This window comes from Macaca mulatta, chromosome 9, assembly GCF_049350105.2.
Source record: "Macaca mulatta isolate MMU2019108-1 chromosome 9, T2T-MMU8v2.0, whole genome shotgun sequence".
Classification (NCBI taxonomy): Eukaryota; Metazoa; Chordata; class Mammalia; order Primates; family Cercopithecidae; genus Macaca; species Macaca mulatta.
The window spans coordinates 134,771,874-134,791,906 of NC_133414.1; the positions used below are offsets into that span (position 1 = coordinate 134,771,874).

Here is a 20,033-nt window from a genome sequence, read left to right on the forward strand (position 1 = left end):
GGGGTGTTGTAAGGCTTCTGCAACGTAATACAGCTGCAAATGCTACAAGTTAACCCGAAGAAAAAGGGCTGCCCCAGTAGGAGATCACGGATTGAGGCCAGCCTGTGATACTTCCCCTGAGTCTGCCTAGCGGGGAAAGGAGAAGGAGCACCTGGCCATTATATCCCTGTCTAGGTGACCTGGAACCCAGCTGAGAAAGATCAGTGTTGATTAGCATCTAGCCACACCTCACCCCTCCCTCTCTAGACCACCCAGGTGATCCTGCAGCACCCTCAGATCCTACAGCTTGGCCAATCTTGGCTCCAGATGGGAGGGAGAAGATCAGATTTCATGGGTGTTTCTCCATAACCCCAAGCCAGTAGAGCTGAGCTCACTCCTGAGGTTGGTGCCAGGCCCTACTGAGGATGAGGCTGTCCAGAGCCTTCGCCTGGTCGCTGCTGTGCAGTATAGGTAACTCATGGCCCCAGGCCCTTTCTCCTGGACCTCGCACTGTTTTTAACTGCAGAGATTTTTAAATTTGCTTATTGCCAAGGAAGAAGCTCATGGCTGATTAGCTGAAAGATACTCTCTTCCATACAAAATGTTTCACTTAGTGCTGGTGGAGGAAGAGACAAATAGGAAAATATCTATGTCATTGTGCTGATGCCATCCTGATTTTTGAACATTTCTGGGTTCCTGAGCTCCCTGTTTTGATGTGTTCTGTGACCCTCCTTCCTGCCTTAATCAATGTATGCTGGTTCTGCAGGCCTCACCCAGAAGCATCTGAGAGAATCAGACATGGTCTTGCTTTGGAGGCTTTCCAGGTGGTCTGACGGCAGACAATGTCTTGGTGAGGGTGCCCCGCATGGAATGTGTCTGGGGACTTCCGAGAGGGTAACTGTGGCCCTCGGGGGAGCTCACAGCAGGAGGGAGCTCTGCATCTGCCCAGTGAGTTGTCACATGGCTGCTGCAGCAACTTCAGGAGGAGCAATAACCAGCAGCTCCCACCGCTGGCTGGGAATGCCTGGAAGAGGGGGAGTCACTTGCCCTCTAGAGGACTGAGCCCTGGGAATTGTGTCAAATGCATGAGGACTGGCCAACTGATTTTGAATGCAGGCAGGAAAGGAAGAGGGAATAGGTTTCCTCAGGGAGAGCTCTTTGTCTCTATGTGTCTCTTCCCCTGGCTCTCTGGTTCTCTCATTCTCCCCACCTTCTTTTTTTTGTTTGTTTTTGAGAGGGAGTCTCGCTCTGTCACCCAGGCTGGAGTGCAGTGGCCGGATCTCAGCTCACTGCAAGCTCCGCCTCCCGGGTTTACGCCATTCTCCTGCCTCAGCCTCCCGAGTAGCTGGGACCACAGGCGCCCGCCACCTCGCCCGGCTAGTTTTTTTGTATTTTTTAGTAGAGACGGGGTTTCACCGTGTTAGCCGGGATGGTCTCTCGATCTCCTGACCTCGTGATCCGCCCGTCTCGGCCTCCCAGTTTCTTTGTGCCTCCTCTTCCTCTCCCCCTTCCTTCCTGACCTCCTTGTTTCCTACTCTCCTCGCTTCCTCCTCCTCTCTTGCCCTCGCCCAGTCTCTCCTCGCTTCCTCCTTCTCTCTTGCCCTCGCCCAGTCTCTCCTCGCTTCCTCCTCCTCTGTTGCCCTCACCCAGTCTCTCCTCGCTTCCTTCTCCTCTCTTGCCCTCGCCCAGTCTCTCCTCGCTTCCTCCTCCTCTCTTGCCCTCGCCCAGTGTCTCCTCGCTTCCTCCTCCTCTCTTGCCCTCGCCCAGTGTCTCCTCGCTTCCTCCTCCTCTCTTGCCCTCGCCCAGTCTCTCCTCGCTTCCTTCTCCTCTCTTGCCCTCGCCCAGTCCTTTCCAATCTTCCCATTTCTCCTTCGCTGCTCTGCTTAGCTGACTGCACACTCTCGTTGGGGCGGCCCTATCACCAGGTGCTTTCCTCCCCTGCCAGGATTTCAGCCTTGCTGTAGGCCCCAGCTCTGCGTGGCCACCTCTGGCTAAAGCTTCGGTTGCCCATCTACATTTCCAACTCAGATACCAGCTTACGGCTTCTGTTTAAATTGGGGCTACAGTGAGGCCTTAGGGTCACTGGTCATAGGAACCCTGAGAGCTTGGTGGAAAAACTTAATATGCTTGACATTTGGTTTCCTTGTCCTTGGTGAAGTCAGGAGACACAAAGACAACTTGATGAAAAAGAGGCAGAGGCGCTGAGCTTAAACGCAGAAACTAATGAGTGCTGCGTGGGCTTGGCCAAGTCACCCAACCTCTCCTAACTTCAGCTGTAGAATTGGGATGCCTCAACAGGGCTGTTGTTAGGAGTTAGTGAAGCAGAAGATTCCATTCAAGCAAATTTAGAAAAGTTCATTACTAAAGCTCCCTGGAGTGATCATTAGCCTCACAGCCTGAGAGATTGTGTAGTTAGTTATTGTTAAGGGGTGGCTTCTTCCCCATGCCTCAAGGCCTTTGCCTAAGAATCTAGATGAAAAGAATTTAAGGTGGATGTGGTGACAGTACAGAAATGTCACTCACAGGCATGTTCAGGATTTGCACTTGAGGTCTGCTTTCTGGGGAATCATGATTTATTTCTTCCAGAACCAACTTGGCAGAAGCCCCAACTGTAGGCAGACTCTTCTTTGCACCCACAAAGGACCAATATAGTCTCAGGCCCAGGAAGGACAGCTAAGATGTCCTGGTTGACTTTCTTGTCAGAATAGGTTCTGTAGCATTATGAGGATGGCTAATTTACTCAGTAAATAAACATCATGTAATTTGGAAAATGAAGCAACTGTCTTGAAAGCGTTAGAGTGACAGATCAGGTGTGTCCCAGACTACCCTCTGCTGGGCATTGGGCCATGGGGTCATACACCCAGCTTCATCCTGTAAGGTAGTTAAAATCAAGATGCCCATTGTATAGATGAATGACTGAGGCTTAGAGAGAGTAAAAATTTTGTCCAAAGCCATTCAGCTGTAGGCTGCTAGGGACAGTTAACCAGGGCCTTCTCATTCTGAACCCGTGCGCCTGCCTGCTAGATCATAGCCTGACAATGAGCCCAGTGTCATGCACACTGTGGGGTGTATGAGATTGCATGCAGGGCTGGCTTGGATCCAGGTATTTAACTCCGGTCCCTGAATAGTGAAATTTCCATAAATAAACATGGCTCACTTCTACTCACTTAAAAATTTTAGTCAACAGATTTATTTCAAAATCAAATTAATCACTGGTTTTGTTATAGAATTTAAAAGAAGAAGTGTTTATATCACAGTTAAGGTAGCTGACTTTTATTTTTTCCCAGGAAAGTGGGATGTGAGATCTTTAGCTAAAAGATCAGGAATGTCTCAGGTAATTTAAGACAAGCTGACCACTCTATCGGAGCAGTCATTTCTGACCACGGCTCCGGAGTGAGACAATTGAACTTTAATTGAGTGGAATGGGAAAAACAAGAATGCTCTGAGCGAGCTGGTTTGTGAATTTGTGAGTGCTGAGAGCCATTCCTTCCTTCCATCCTCCTCTCTGGGTGACCCAGGGCTGTTCCCAGAAATGGGGACAGTGATGCCATCTCTTCTTCCTGCTCAGCGCTGTCCCTTTGCACTCAAGCTCCTTTTCACAGTGTAGTCGTTTTCCTTTCTTCTGCTGTCACCCATTGGTAAGTTCAGATTTTCATTTTGTTTTTTTTCTTTTGTTTTGTCTTTCAGCCACAATTGTTACAGCTCCATTTGCCACAGGTAAACGCAGACAAGACTGTTAACCTGTTTCCCTTGCCTCACACAGGGACACTGTTTTGGGGTTGAAATCCAAATGGATCAATGAGAAGGGCATGTACCAGGGACAATTCTTGTCCTAAAGGACTTGGTGTTTCTGTACCTGATAATTGGATTCAACCTTCATAATCCCTAATTCCCCCTCCCACCCTCTCAGTGCTCTCCTTCATGAGCCTCCTCCCAACTTCCCCAACACCTCCAAGCCCCGCAAAGTCTCTTCTGCCCTCCTGTCTGACTAGCCTGCTGGGCAGGGAGAGGAGCTGCCACTCCACAGAGCCTGTGTTCCTGGAGTATGGGAGACTCCTCTAAACACCTGGAGTCTGGAGATCTGAGGAACTGCTCCATCCTCGGTGTCAGAAACTGCTCCTCCCTCTAACCTGCTTTCTCTAGGCTGCAGTACTTCCCTCTTCCTTCGAGCTTCTCTATGAGGATGCAGGCTAGAGGGAGCAGCAGTTTCTTGTGATGCAGGGTGGCTTGTTGATTGATTGGTGGATTCACCTAGTGCTTAACCAGTTGCTGGGCACAAGCTAAGTGCTTTAGAAACCAGAACACATTTGACCACTCAAGGAAAGTGCTCTTTTCATCCTCAGTCACACTTTCGGAGCCTGAGGCATCATTGAACCTCAAGGAGATGGATTCTCATTTGTTCAGGGATTGGACTACTCATGGGGCAGGAGCATTGCCTATTTGTTATTTGTCCAGCCTGCCCTAAGAAAAGATCTGTAGGGAAATGGAAAGATAGTGTTTGTGCTGATTTTCTGTTCACCAATCGGTCAATACAATTGGTGAGAAAGTTTTAGTAAGCGGAGTTAAGTTCCTCTATTTCCCACTCGTCATAAAAAATTGTACTTTAAAATGAGTGTGGGTCCCCTAATAAACTCCAAATAGACTAAAACCACAAAACCCACCTTGTTTGTGGAGCCATCAGACTGGGCCATTAAGGTTGAATTTTCTTTCCAAGGATGGGAAGTTGGGAGAATCAGTAACGACACGGGCCCCCAGAATGACACAAGCCAATCCCAGGCCTAGAGCATCCCGGCAGTGCCTGGGCCCTGTTTCTCCTCTTGTAGCACCCAGTGACTGTGGGGGCCACTATACGGATGAATACGGCAGGATCTTCAACTACGTTGGGCCGAAAACTGAATGTGTCTGGATCATCGAGTTGAACCCCGGGGACATAGTCGTGGTAGCCATTCCAGAACTCAAGTGAGTACTGGGGTTGTGAGTTTTCTTTGATGATATTGTTATTTCTAGGAAGGATCCCATCTTGACTTCTTATGGTTCACCCTCCACCCATCCACGACAACCATTTGACACACAATTTGACTGCATTTTCATTTCGTGTTGAAAGCTTTACACTGACTCGTTATTTTCCGAACAAAGTTTATCTTCTTGTCGTGCCTTTCTCATTCTTCACAATTGGCTTCTCTTCTCTGCTCACTTCTCATCACTTCTCTCTGGACCCTGCTATGGGCTGAGCCATTACACTGAGTTTCCTGGACACACCAAAGTCCAGCAGCTCCTTGCATTTGGTCATACCTACCCTCTGCCTGGAATGCATCCTTCAATCCCTGCCAGACTCATCTGCCCTCTGCAAAGGGTTTTCATGTTGTATTTCATGAGTTAGCTTAAGGCCAACAACCTCCAAAACAATAAAACCACTTTCCTGACTCTCTGCAGAGGAGGAGAGATCTTTTTCTCACAGGAGTTTACATAATACCCCTGGAATGCTCTACACTAGTATAATATTACTCTTGCCTATGACTTCATTTGTGTCTACTAGGAGTCTGTCTTTGGATTGCAGGTATTTTTCTTAAATGAATGAATGACTGAATGAAGTGATAAAGCCACAGAAGGCATTTCCAATGCAGCGTAAGTTACTGCATTGCTATCCCAGGGCACTGTTCACTGATTCCAGCATGGAAACCACATTTCCATCAATTCCAGACCAAGCCAAACACAGCCCACAATTGTGGATGAGACAAATGGTGGAACTGTGTGACCCAGAGGTCCTGTCCCCTCCAGACAGCCTATGGGCTCAGAATCCCACTATGTTATGCAGTTCTATGGGATCAAGGACACTTCAAGACAGCTGCCTCAAATACAGGGTTTAAACTATCTGCCCAACTTGAGGCCCAGGGATTCAAAAAAGGACGTGTTGCCAAACAGACTCAGATGGGGAAACAAGGAGAGAAGGAGGTTGAAGGGGGGACCTGGAATGAAAGAGTTGTGTACTTCCTGTGTCATAATTTCCCCAAGGCCAGAGGAATGGGCAGCTATGGACATTTTCTCACATTGTCCCTTTGTCCTTTTCAAAGTTGATTTTGAATTTGATTGTCCTTGGCACCAAGGAGGAACTCAGGCTGGGCCAACAGCAAGCCCTGTGTGTATCCTGGTGGGGTGTCTCTTTGTTGCCTTGTTATACCCCAGAAAGGCTCCAGCCCCTCTCTTGTGAACTGAGACCTGCTGGGGGCTGAGGATGAGGGGTGGAGATCAGGACTGGAAAAGCACAGGGAGGAGAGGGAAGTAGGGAGTTCTACCAGTACTGAGAGATCCCATGTGCAGCTTGTCTCTCACAGGATGGAGATGGAGACCCCTCTCTCCTCTGCCGTGGGTAAGCAAGGCCAAACTTATGCTAGTGGGGGGTCATGCTTCACCTCTTCCTGTCCCATCTGCCAGCGGAGAGGAAGGCAGGAACCAGGGAGTGGCATCCACACACTCATTTCTGATGATTTTTGTCCTGACACAGAGGTTGCGGTTTAAGGAAACATACCACTCTGCTGGCTGCATTCTCTGTTTGGGGAACTTGAAACACAGCTGATGTTTTGACTAAAATTCCTGGGTTGGAATCCTAGGGCCATGGGCTGGGCTTCCTAGAAGACATGGAAACCATGAGACTGGGAAGCTACCTGCTGCCCTGGTGGAGGGGAAGGTTTCTGGGAAGATGGAGGGGGTGCTCGGGGCCCTGCTTGCGTTATCGAAGAACCGACAAACTTTCCTTCTTTCGTTCTCATCTGCCCTTGCACTTCTCTTGAGCAAAGCTGTTGGGATCTAGTGAGGATTCATTGGTGGAGGGAGGTGGTAGCCTGGCTGGAGGACAAGTTCAAATGCTGATGGTTGCCTTTTCTTCTGACCCAGAGGATTTGTATGTGGCAAAGAGTACGTGGAAGTGCTGGATGGACCTCCAGGGTCTGAGTCCTTGGGCAGGATTTGTGAAGCCTTCAGTACATTCTATCACTCTTCTTCCAACATCATCACCATCAAGTACTCCAGAGAACCCAGTCATCCACCCACTTTCTTTGAAATATATTACTTTGTTGATGCTTGGTCAACACATTAATAGGTAGGTGGGGGGAAGAGGCACCTGCTGATGCTTCCCTGCTCTGCCCGAGCCTGGCTCTGCATATGTTGGGCAGAGGTTACACCTGGGACTGCAGAAATAAGATTGAGTCACAGTTCTCCTGGACCAGCGTTGGGTGAGGGAGAGGGAGTGTGACCCTGTGACCCTTCCAGAAAAAAGATATGGGTTCTGTCCCAGCGTTTCTGTACAACCACATCTTTGGGGTTAGAAGATCATATGTGATAACTTTCTTTATCGTTCCTATCTTCTTGATATAGAAGCGTGTATCTCTGAGAAGCCATCTTTCTCTCTATTGATCTTATTATAAGCCCTGTGGCATTTTCTAGTGTATTTATGCAAAGTGAGTAGTATATGAACTATATACTATAAGGAATGTATAATATACATATTCCATATGAATATATAATCCTAGAAAATATATATAAACAATATATATATAATATATACATAAAATATATATAAATAAGAAACTTGTGCCTTCTGGACTGAGATTATACTTGGTGCCCTATGAGTCATTCTCTGGACACACTGAAACACACAGCACACATTCCCCATCCCTAAGAGGCTTGTATTCAATTGAGGACTGAAACCAGCTCACACAGAGTCAAACAGCAGCACAAGAAGCAATGGCCCCGACACCCCCACCAGGCAGTGGGTGGCAGCTGCAGACACTGTGAGGTCTGGGGCTCACCCAGCTATGCTGATCACATCAGGCTACCCAGCAAGGTGGAGCTCAGGCCTGGCCTCCAGCATGGGGAGGTCTGGAAAGGCTGGAGTAGGACGTGCTGAGCAGGTGCCGTGAGCAGAGGTGGAGTCACCCGAATGGGGTGAATTTAGGAACAAAGAGAACACAGAGAGAGGTGCTCCCTCCATCTTTTTGAGTGTTTCAGAAAGGGCAGAGCTCACACTGGGGCCTGTGCTGGGCGTATTTGAGTGCATTTTAGGCACATTGCTGAAGCGGCTACTTCTTCCTTCACCATGGGTGAGGTCTATCTGGGGACGGAAGAGGGCTTGGCTCCTTGTCTTCATTCTGGATGGGTCCAGTGTTTTTTGTTGTTTTGGTATTTTCCCCAGGATACTTGGTCGGCCCCCAGGAGGCCCACAGTCCTCCCTGAATGTGACCAGGGGAAAGGAGGACACAGGGTCAGGGACCTTCCAGATCTGACCTTGCGGAGTTTCCCTCCACCCATGAAACTGGAAGGAGCATCTGGATCCTGTAAACCTCACATGAAACCAGCATCTCTGTCGTGTCATCTAAGTCGTTCCAGAATGTTTGTCTTGGAGCTTGAAGGATCACCTGAAACTCACATGTTTGGAGAAAAAAAAAAAACAAATCCTAGTTTTGGTTGGCTTTTCTGGTTTTTCTAAGTGTACAAATCAGAGGCACTGCAGGTAGGCCTTGTCCTCTAGCTCTGGTGCACAGCACACAGTAGCCTGGGACTTTGTGTGAGCAGGTCAGGTCTTTAATGTTCCAAGAGCATCTTGAAGTAGACTAATACAATGTGACCAGCTGAACATGACTTCTGCTTAGCACACTGATGTCTTTGACTAGAAAAGGTCCAGGGAAACCCTAGACAAAAAGCAGAGTCAAAGAAAAATAACAGGTTGCCTGTGTCCATTCTCCTGCTGAGTGACATGTGGCTCCAGGTCAGACCTTTTACCTCTGTCTACCATGGTTTTCTCATGTGTGAACTGGAGATAGAAACAGATGACAAAGGAATAATAATAGTGAAAACCATTAAATGTTTATTCAATACAACATTCTCTAGGTACTACCTTAATAATGTCATATGGGTTGTCTAATTTCATCATGACGTGACGTCTTTTGGGGTAGTATTACTATCCCTAATTTACTTAGGACTTGAGAAAGTTTTGTTTTGTTTTCTGTATGTATGTATGTTTATTTGTTTCTGAGATGGAGTCTCACTCTGTTGCCCAGGCTGGAGTGCAGTGTCATGATCTTGGCTCACCAAAAACTCTGCCTCCCAGGTTCAAGCAATTCTCCCGCCTCAGCCTTCCTAGTAGCTGGGATTACAGGCATGCTCCACCTTGCCCAGCTAATTTTTGTATTTTTAATACAACGGGGTTTCACCATGTTGACCAGGCTGGTTTCGAACTCCTGACCTCAGGTGATCCACCCACCTCAACCCCTCAAAATACTGGGATTACAGGTGTGAGCCATTACGTCTGGCCTAGGATTTGAGAAAGTTAGTTGAAAATAACTTCTCCAGAGGCACACAGTGTCATGCCAGCTAGGACTGTGATGAGGGCCATCTGATGCAGAGGCTGGGCTCCTGCCAACACATCCGTCATGAGTGTGAGCCACAGAGCCACATCCCAGAGGGAGGCCCTGTGACTGCACTCAGGGCTCCTGCATTCAAGTCCATGACAGGTCCCTGAAATGGTGAAAATTTCATAAATTAAGATGGCTTATTTCTCCTAACTCCAAAACAATGTATTCAATAGGTTTACTCCAACATTAAGTTGATTATTGGCCTCACTACAGAATGTAAAACAAGACATATTCATGCAAGCATTAGTGGGACTGACTTTTCTGGTTTGCCCAGAATAAGAGGTTTCAGGGACAAGAGAACTTCAGCGGTAAACAACAAACCTTATCAAAAACTAGGACGTGAAGATTGCCTTGGTCAGAGCTGACTTTTCTGTCTGTGGCTCCAGAGTGGGGATATTGCACTTTGAGTGGAATCAAGGAAACAAGAAGAAACCAGTGAGTGAGCTGGTTTGTAAATACTGAGAGCCAGTCCTTCTTTCCTCCCTTCTCCCTGAGGGACCCAGGGCTGCTCCCAGGGTTGGGGACAGCGATGCCACCTCCTCTCCCTGCTCAGCTCCATTTCTTTGCACTCAAGTCCCTCTTCACAGTGTGGTCATTACAGATTCTCCTGCCTTGACCTACAGCTAACTCCCAGCTTTGTATTTTGTTTTCTGTTTTAGTGTCCTTTTATGGAAAATCAATTAGACAAGAAGGATACAAGGTAAATGTGGGCAATCTAATTTCATGCTTTCTCTCTTCTCACACAGAGACTATGCATTTTCAGGTTGGAATCCAAACAGCTCACCTCTAAAAATCATGTTCTGAGGCATGTTCTTGGCTAAAGGAAAGTGGAATAAGTAACTGACTATCTGCTTAAGCACTTCATAATCCCTAGATCACCCTCTCTACCAGGTGCTCACCACTCTTTCCTCCCTGTTCCTCCTCCCCTCTCCCCCTGCAACTCCAAGTCCTAGGGACCCTCTGCCCTCCCTTCTGGGCAGCTTCCTGGGCAGAGAAAGTGGACACCTCCTCCAGAGCCTGTTCCCAGGAGAGGAGCCTCCTCTAAACCCCTGAAGTCTGAAGAGCTGAGGAACAGCTCCATCCTCAGTGTCAGAGATGAGAGCACTGAAGGAAGAGTGAAGAACTGCAGCATGGAGGGTGCTGGTTGGAGGGAGAAGAGGTTTTCTCAGGATGCAGGGAACTTTTAAAGTGTTTATCCACCTAGTGCTTAAAAGGCAGAAATTATGGGCTCAATTATGGGCTAAGCACTTTACAAGTAAGAACACAATTGATCCTAGATCATCCACTGTGGTAGGTACAATTATCGTGACAATTTAAACTTATCTGAGACTAATCTTCCTTATCTGTGATATGGGAAAACAGCAAGCTTAAGGAAAGTTCTTCACCATTTTTGTTCTGGAGAATGGCTTACTAGAAAGATCACCCTCACCCATGTGACTTAGATAAGACTCATATGATCCCACATTTTCCTTGGGCAACCCAGACACCCCAAATTCTCACTCTTTCTCTTCAATGATTAGCTGAACTGTTTTCCTCCCTTATCAATTGAAATGAAATGCTTGCCAAATTGACATAACCAAACTTTAGTTAAGCTGGTCTCCCCCCACAGCTTCCCCACCTTTGATTCCTCCCTCAAGGTAAACAAGAACTGCAAAGCAGAATAATCCTCCCAAAGACCCTTCTGGAAATGAGCTGACCATGAGATACACATTCCTGGTCACCTGTCACACTACCTGCTCATCCCGTCTCCTACCCTCAGTCCTTCCAGCTTCTGTCGTCCTCCCTAGAAACCAAGCTCCTTTCTCTCTGACCTCTGAGATCCTTGCCAGTCCTCTGGTTGGAGCATTCCCAGTACTGCTGTAAGCCTTTTGAATAAAGTCATTGTATTAGTCCGTTTCCACACTGTTCATAAAGACATACCTGAGACTGGGCAATTTACAAAAGAAAGAAGTTTAATGGACTCACAGTTCCACATGGCTGGGGAGCAGCCACAATCATAGCAGAAGGCAAGGAGAGGCAAGTCACATTGTATGTGCATGGTGGCGGGCAAAAAGAGAGCTTGTGCAGGGAACTCCCATTTCTAAACCATCAGATCTCATCAGACTCATTCACTATCATGAGAACAGCATGGGAAAGACCCACTCTCATGATTCAGTTACCTCCCACTGTGTCCTTCCTATAGCACATGGGAGTTATGGGAGCTACAATTCAAGGTGAGATTTGGGTGGAGACACAGCCAAACCATATCAATCTTTTTAAAGCTACATTGGGATTTGGTTTCTTATTTGACAATCTTCCTATCACAGTTTGGGGGCCTGGGCATCACTGAGCATGATCATGCAGCCTCTTCTGACCTGTCTTTAAAATCAGATGGATTCTTGTTTGTCTGAGGTCTCTTTTGAGGCAGGAGAACAGCCTGGCTGGCTATTTCTCTCCCCTGAGCTGGGAAAAGACCTGCAGGGACACACAATTGAGAAGGTGTCGGCTTTCTGATCACCATTCTGCCAATGTGGTGATGCAGTATGCTATGGTGACGGTGTTAAAGTTCTACTATCTCCCACTGGTTGAAAACTCATTAGACTACATATGGGACTGGGTCCCTTACAAACCTCTGCATGGAGTAAAACAAAAAGCCCACCTTGTTTGTGTGATCGCCACCCTCCAGTTACCTATGTTGTTTTCAGCTGTCACATAACATTTTGAACAGACGTTGGTATCTCTACGAATATACCCAGCTAAGGTTTTTCTGTGAAATGTAGAGATTAAGGAATAAAACCTCTCCAATCATAGCTCAAATGTGCATGACCATATGTATAGCCAACTCTCCATAAAACCAGTAGTTCTGCCTCGCTCATGACAGTAGTTGGCCTACAAATGATGCTTAAGTTCCTGCTATGTATAAAATGAAACTTTCCATAATATTTGTGGATGAGAATCAGTTAAATGCTCTTTGCTTTGAGTGGAAAGTTGACTTCAAATGCTATCTTGGATGTTTGAGGTGGGATCTAACCTTTTCACTCCTCTCTTGTAGGCTGGTGCCCTTCTCCAATTGCTCTTTGGTTAACTTGACATCTTTGAAGGCTCCTGGAACCATTTTCTATTGAAAAATATCCATGGCCTTCTGGGAAGACATCCTCTCCCAACGAGACGAAAGTTCAGTGTTTTAGTGAACTGACTTAATGGCTATTACTATACTATAATATAGCTGGGTTAGTGTGTTGGGCTGTTCTTGCATTCTTATAAAGAAATACTTGAGACCGGGTAATTTATAAGAAAAGAGGTTGAATTGGCTCATGGTTCTGCAGGCTATGCAGGAAGCATAACAGCATCTGCTTCTGAGGAGGCCTCAGGAGGCTTCCAATCAAAGCAGAAGGCAACAGGGGAACAGGCACTTTACATGGCAAAGCATGAGCAAGAGACAGAGAGAGTTGGGGAGGAGGTGCCACACACTTTTAAACAACCACATCTTGCGAGAACTCACTCACTACTGTAAAGACAGCACCAAGGAGATGGTGCTAAAGCATTCATGAGAAATCCACCCCCATGATCCAATCACCTCCTATCAGGCTGCACCTTAAACACTGGGGATTACATTTCAATGTAGGATTTAGAGAGAATACACATCCAAACTATAGCAGTTAGGGACCCAATTGATTGGCTGGCCAATCTGATTCAGTACTTCTTTTTTTTTTTTTTTTTTTCTGAGATGGAGTCTCACTCTGTCCCCCAGGCTAGAGTGCAGTGGCATGATCTCGGCTCACTGCAACCTTTGTCTCCTGGATTCAAGCGATTCTCCTGCCTCAGCCTCACAAGTTGCTGGGATTACAGGCACCTGCCACCACACCTGGATAATTTTTGTATTTTTAGTAGAGACAGGGTTTCATCATGTTGGCCAGGCTGGTCTCGAACTTCTGACCTCAGGTGACCTGCCCACCTTGGCCTCCCAAAGTGCTGGGATTACAGGCATGAGCCACCATGCCCAGCCTGATTCAGTACTTCTTATCACACTCTTCCAAAAAAGGATAATGACACCAGCAAGAAGCACAACCAACATTTGTTCCTATATCTGTATTTCCATGTAAGTCAATCTATTAATATATCTATTTATCTACCTCCATTTACCTGCTTCTTCCAGGTTGGCTGAATGCTGAGAAGAATCACTTGCTATTACTTTAGTGAATGTCCTTTTTGTTGCAAGTAATGGAAATACACTTTAGGTAGATTGAGCAAAAAATGAGGAAATTTATTGAAGGATTCAGGAGTAAGTCTCAGAACTGAAGGGGCAGTGGAGACAGGGAAGCAATTTGGGAAGCTGCCCTCACCTGTCTGTTTTTGATGCCACCTCGCCTGACCCTTGTGTTTTGCTTTCTCCTCCCCTCCAGCCTGGCAACGTCCTCTTCTCTGTGCTTGTTGTAGAGGACGGCTGCCTCACAGCTCAGCTCCCAAGTGTATCTGTTTGTGTTAGTCCATTCTCAGATTGCTATGAAGAAATACCTGAGACTGGGTAACTTATAAAGAAAAGAGGTTTAGTTGGCTCACAGTTCCACAGGCTGTACAGGAAACATGGCACTGGGATCTGCTGAGCTTCCAGAGAGGCCTCAGGAAGCTTCCAATCATGGCAGAAGGCAAAGGGGGAGCAGATACTTCACAGGGCCAAAGCAGGAGCAAGAGAGAGGCAGGGGGTGGGGAGTGCCACACACTTTTAAATGACCAGATCTCAAGAGAACTCACTCACTGTCATAAGAACAGCACCAAGGGGATGGCGCTAAACCATTCATGAGAAATCCTCCCCTATCATCCAAACACCCCGACCAGGCCCCACCTTCAACATTGGGGAAATGGGGAGTAAAATTCGACATGAGTTTTTGCGAGGGGACACAGATTCAAGCCATATCATTGTTCATAGTTCAAAGTGACAGCAAAGATTCACCTGCGCCTCTGATTTCTGTCTGGAAATTTCCAGGGAGAGACTGATTTGTGTGAATTGGGTTGAGTATCCACCTGTGGTTGGATGGCTGATCACCAGCAGGGCAGACTCATAGAGCACAAATGTGAGGCTGCCCACGCAGGCAGCACTGGGCTCAGGTTTCAGAGGGAGGTTGGTGGGGCCCCAAGGAGCAGTCATTCCAGAAACTATCTACAGTGTGACTTGTCATGTCTGCCTGGCCAGCTTTTTTTTTTTTTTTTTTTTTTTTCCCCATATTGCTCTTGAACTTGAGGTTTTAATCTTATCTTTACTGAATACTTCAGGTATCTAGTAGGAAATGAGTGGTTAAAGAGAAGAAATAAAAATGAGAAAGTGATGATAAACTGAACATGACCAGTGGAAAAGTGAATCCAGCAGAGGAATGAGGAAACTGTCTTTGCCCATCAAATATTCTGCCTTTTGGGGACATATTGTTGACCTTGGCAATCATCTATGGGTGAGGGAAGCTCAGCAAAGACCATTTGCTCTGTCGTGCTGATGAAGCCCAGATATATTAAGCAGTCAGTGACCTTTGTCTCTGGAAGGGTGACATTTCAGCCAAAATGTGGAGCCAGCTCTCTGCAGAAAGAGCATTCCTGCAAGAGCAGAGGATCTTTAGCAAGAGCAAGCTGGGCTTGTTCTGGGTGCTCAGAGAGGTTCAGTGGGGCTGAAGTGAGTGAAGTTCGGGGGAGAGAAAGAGGTGAGAGCAGAGAAAGGACCAGGGGCCAGACCCGGGGAGGTTTCATGGGCCACAGTTAGAATCTTGGATCCTGTTTAAGTGCAAGAGGAAGCATGGAAGGGTTTTACATTTGTTTCCTGCTGTAACAGAGCACCACCAGCTGGATGGTTTAGAATAACAGCAACTTCTCTCACAGTTCCAGAGGCTAGAAGTCTAACAGCAAGCTGTCAACAGGGCCACACTTCCTCTGATGGTGCTAGAAAAGAATGTGTTTCAGGCTGTTGTCCCACCTTCTGGTAGCCTCTGGTGTTCCTTGACTTGTAGATGGCCATCTCATCCCCATGTTTCTTCATATCCTCTTCCCCCACAAGTGTCTGTGTCCAAACTCCCCCTTGTTACAAGCACACCAGTTATATTGGATTAGGTCCCATCCTCCCAAATTTGTTTTAATTTAACTACCTTTGTAGAAACCCTATTTCCAAAAAAGGTCACATTCTGAAGTACTGGGATTAGAACTCCAACATATCTTTTGTGGGAAGGGGGACCCAATTCAACACATAAAGTTTTAAACAAGGAAGTAACATGATGTGTTTTAAAAATATCACTCTGGCTGCTGGGTGGATTGTGAGTTGTAAGAGGGTCCTTTGAAGAACCTCCTGCATTGGTCCAGGTGAAAGATGGTGGTAGTTTGGATGGAGAGAAATGGCTGCCTAGCTATAGCCTTGGCCTGAGCCTGCGGGACAGGCAGGAAGTGAGGCAGCTTGGAGCCAATGATAATAACAGAGATTCAGATATTATAAACTCTTAGCTAATACGAAGTAACTACGAAGTACTTACTAAGCCTCATGCTCAATTAGCTGTTCTTAATCTTTCTCATAAATTTTCTCATTTAATCCTCCAACTCCCTATGAGGTAGACACTATTATTGCCTCTACTCACAGATGGGGAACAAGAAGCTGAGCACTGCCTGGAAACTTGGCTGAGATCCCACAGCTCACCCGATAATGAAGCAGCTATTCCCACCCATGTGTGCTGCTGCACATCCAGGCTCTTGGTGACGTCTCAGCACTCTATTTCAGAACACGCTGAAGGCTTGTTTGCTGAGACTGGAGATTTATGGCAAGAGGGAGATAAGGTTGGATAGGTGGGGCACCCATTTTCATCATTTATGAGTATTTCTCTCATTCTTCAACTATTTATAAGCTTGTTGAGCGTAGAGTCCAGGCTCTCTCTCTATATGTATATATCCATATAGAGGTGGACATGGGTGTGTATATGCCCCTATGTAAGTACGTATGGGTTGTATATACCCATATATAAGTATATATACAGTCTGGACTCTACCCTTAACAAGGGTATATATATATTCACACACCCATATATAGCTATATAGATATACAGGTATCTATCTATATCAATGCTAATATTGAGCTGTTATCATGTTCTGGGCCTCATTCTGAATCAGGGTTTCTTAACCTCAGCACTATTGGCATTTTGGTCAGGTCATTCTTTGTCATGGGGCTGTCCTGTGCATTGCAGAATGTTTAGCAGCATCTCTACCCTCCACTAGATGCCAGTTGTGACAACCAAAAATATCTCCAGACGTTGACAAATACCTCCTGAGGGACAAAATTACCCCTCGTTGAGAATTACTAATACCTCACATTTAACATGTCCAGGAACCCCATTAGGCAGGTACCATTCTGAATCCATTTGTGGGAGAGGAACTCGAAGCTCAGAGATGTTGAGATCGATGTCCTAGATGATTCAGCCAGGGTTTATGTAACCCCTCCAACATCTGAGCTCATGGTAGGTGTTGACAGGATGCTTACTGGATGGATTGCCAGTAGCTTTGACATTGAGGCATAGATATTTATGCATGGCTAAGCTTGATAGGAAACCATGAAAGGTTTTGACCCGAGTAGTGATCTGAGAAAAGCAGAAGTTTACAGAAAACACACACTCCCTCCCATCTTCAAAGATAACTTCATATTTGGGATCCTTGGGCCTGGGGTCAGAAGGGGTTAGAGGGTAATCTCATTCAGGAAGGAAAGGGTTCCAAAGACCACCGATGCTTTTCTGCTTCCTCCTTTCCTCTTCTCATATGAAATTTTCTTTCTACCAAATTACATAAGATCCTCTAGGCATCCTGCGTCTTGTCACTCCCTAGACATTTTGGTAATAAGAGCGTAAGGATTAATTACAATCCCCTGTGAATGTTTAATGCAATTACTGTTCACTAGCTCCCAGTAATTTCCAAGACATAAATGGGCAGTGAATAGACAAAATCTCCATTTGCCAACAAAGCTACAACTTAGCTTTTAAATTAAATAAAAACTTTTATTTGAAGTTCAGGGGTAGCATCACTGCATGATTCAATAGGAATCCAATGCATCCATTCAATTATTACTGGTTGAAAAAATTGTATGAGACCTGATGAATGCCAATTGATTCCACTATAGTCAAATTAAAACTGATATAGCATTAAAAAAAGAAACACTTATTAAAAATCCAGGAAAGAGATAAAAGAGGAAAAATAGGCACTCAACTTCCTCATGATCTCCTTTCCCATAAAATATCTTGCGTGTAGTATGTAGAGTGTTGCTCATAAATTCATCACAAGAAATCATTCTTTTTCATTTTTCATGCAGCTCTGGATTTGGGGAACTTAAAAGATTCTCCTTTGCTTAATCTATTGCTCTTTACAGTCCAAGGCATCTAGTCCCAAACTACATTGTCTACGGGCAGCCCTGAGTCCTCCCTTTTATCTCTTACATTGTCAAGGTTTTGGTGACAGCATTACAAATAGACATGACTGCTGTGTCCCACCCTGACTCACTCATACACTTTTAATTTAGATGTTCCCATCCCCCAGAGCAGAAGCCACCTCATTCATATTAATTTTATTTTCTAACTACTTTGATTACTATTCTATCAACTCCAAAGTGGTCAAGTTTAAGTTTAAAGCCTTCCAGTTTCTTAACACAGTGCAGTGCATTCTCAGTGTAAAGTGCTCCATGTGCAGGGCAAACAGTAGCTCATTCCAATGCCACCAGGGCTGCTCTTCCAAGAGCCAGGTGAGAAACCCATCCTGACCAGCCCAAGGTGGACTTGGGACCAGTTCTTCTACAGAGGGAACCATCTCTGAAAACAGTATAATATGGTAACAGATGGTGATCTTGTTCTGTGTTCATGGTCAACTGACTAGAGCAAATAGCTGGGTGACTGAGATAAAGTATGGCGAACCCAATATTCAAGCTGCCTATATTTCTAAGCACCTATATTTTTCATTCACTTACTCATTCATTCAGTCTGTAACCCCAAATCTAGCTTAAGCTCACTGGCTTCTTAGGCTCTAGATGAGGCAGGCTCCACTTCGCAATTTCCCTCTGGTTGAAGTTCAAAGCCTTCTTTGGGATTTCTGCAAACTGCCAGGAGGCTGTAGGACACCATTTGCACACATGCTGCCTCTCTTCTGAACTCTCTGCCTGACACAAAACTCAACCCTGTCCTCAATTCACAAACACAGTCCCCGAAGCTCATTCATACAACATAGTCATGAATTTAATGGGCTTTTCTGATGATGAGGGTCTCAGGGAGGAATCTGTAGAGCTCTGCATAGCAAACAACTTACAACAACATGTTAGGTACTTCTTGTCTCCAAAGCCCACAGCCTCCTTGATACATGGGGTTTTACAAGGCCCTTCATCCCCATGCAGTGGGGTACATCTCACTAGTGGATCTCTCCTCTTCCTCCCTTCTTCTTTTTCTTTTCAAGGGAAAAACAAAATTCCTCTCATTTCCTCAAGCAAAGAGGCTAACCATTCTTTCATTGTTAGGAGGCTTCTCAAGTATCCCCTTCCAGCCCCAAATAAACTGTAAGGTATTTTTCCCCAAGAAAAACAATTTACCTTAATATAAATTTGGGTGCCAGCTCTTAAGGAATATAAATGTTGCCTTGTTATGATTTTACAATCATTTATTGAAGTACATACAGTATGTTAGGTACTAGGGATACTAGAATGATTAAATTGGGCTTATGCACTGGCTACAGAAATGGCTTGTCATCCAGTGGGTTATACCTGAGACAGATGGCATGTGGAAGGAGGAAGCCAGTCAGTGAGAGGGAAGGAGCAGAGTCAAGTTGCTATGGGATTCCTGAAGAGGGCAATGGATTCGGTTTAGGGATGAATTATAGAACAAATGCAGTGTCTCTTCAGGAAATGGAAGTAAATGTCTGGTCATATCCAAATTGTTAGCCAGATGTTTTACCCCAGGATCCTCCAGCTTGTTTTTGTTTGCTTTTGTTTTTGTTTTGAGATGGAGCCCTGCTCTGTCACCCTGGCTGGAGTGCAGTGGCGTAATCTCAGTTCACTGCAACCTCTGCCTCCTTGGTTCAAGCTATTCTCCTACCTCAGCCTCCCGAGTAACTGGGATTACAGGCGTGCACCACCATGACTGGCTAATTTTTTTTTTTTTTTAATAGAGTTGGGGTTTCACCATGTTGGCCGGGCTAGTCTCGAACTCCTGACCTTAAGTGATCCACCTGCCTCATCACCCCAAAGTTCTGGGATTATAGGCATGAACCACCACACTCAGCCTTCTTTAGCTTGTTTGACCCCAATTTAGTCACCCACTTCTGACACCATCATCATAGAGGAGCCCTGCCTGATTTCACAGGGCCCTTGTGAGTCAGGGGTGAGACCACATTAAAAGCTATATAGCCTCTAGGAATGGAAAAAATGATAGCGTCTGTTTACAAAAGCAATTCTAAATAAAACCAATGTCAATTTATAAGTGAAAGGAAGTTCAAAGAAGTTCTGACTTGTTCAATAATGACTACTTTCAGCTTATGTGAAAATCTACTATCAGATTCTTTTCCTCCAAAATATCTATCTTTTTGTTTTTTGAGACAGGGTCTCGCTCTGTTGCCCAGGCTGGAGGGCAGTGGCACAATTTTGGCTCACTGCAACCTTCACCTCCCAAATTCAAGTGATTCTCT

General features: G+C 45.8%; 1 protein-coding gene across 1 annotated transcript; it reads left to right on the forward strand.

Annotated features, from left to right (window-relative positions):
• Positions 1 to 372: 372 nt before the first annotated feature.
• On the forward strand, positions 373 to 7,522 carry SPADH (spermadhesin family member). Its single transcript, XM_028826965.2, has 4 exons — positions 373 to 450; positions 3,667 to 3,696; positions 4,803 to 4,938; positions 6,871 to 7,522. Exons 1-4 carry the CDS (start codon positions 405 to 407, stop codon positions 7,070 to 7,072), a joined length of 414 nt encoding a protein of 137 aa, XP_028682798.1. The 5' UTR covers positions 373 to 404; the 3' UTR covers positions 7,073 to 7,522.
• Positions 7,523 to 20,033: the final 12,511 nt, after the last annotated feature.

What these genes read in the sequence shown, in the direction of transcription:
- SPADH (XM_028826965.2), top strand. Translation starts at nt 405, where the DNA reads ATGAGGCTGTCCAGAGCCTTCGCCTGGTCGCTGCTGTGCAGTATAG. An exon ending in GTCGCTGCTGTGCAGTATAG is followed by an intron (nt 451 to 3,666) that starts GTAACTCATGGC and finishes TTTGTCTTTCAG; the next exon opens with CCACAATTGTTACAGCTCCA. An exon ending in TACAGCTCCATTTGCCACAG is followed by an intron (nt 3,697 to 4,802) that starts GTAAACGCAGAC and finishes CTCCTCTTGTAG; the next exon opens with CACCCAGTGACTGTGGGGGC.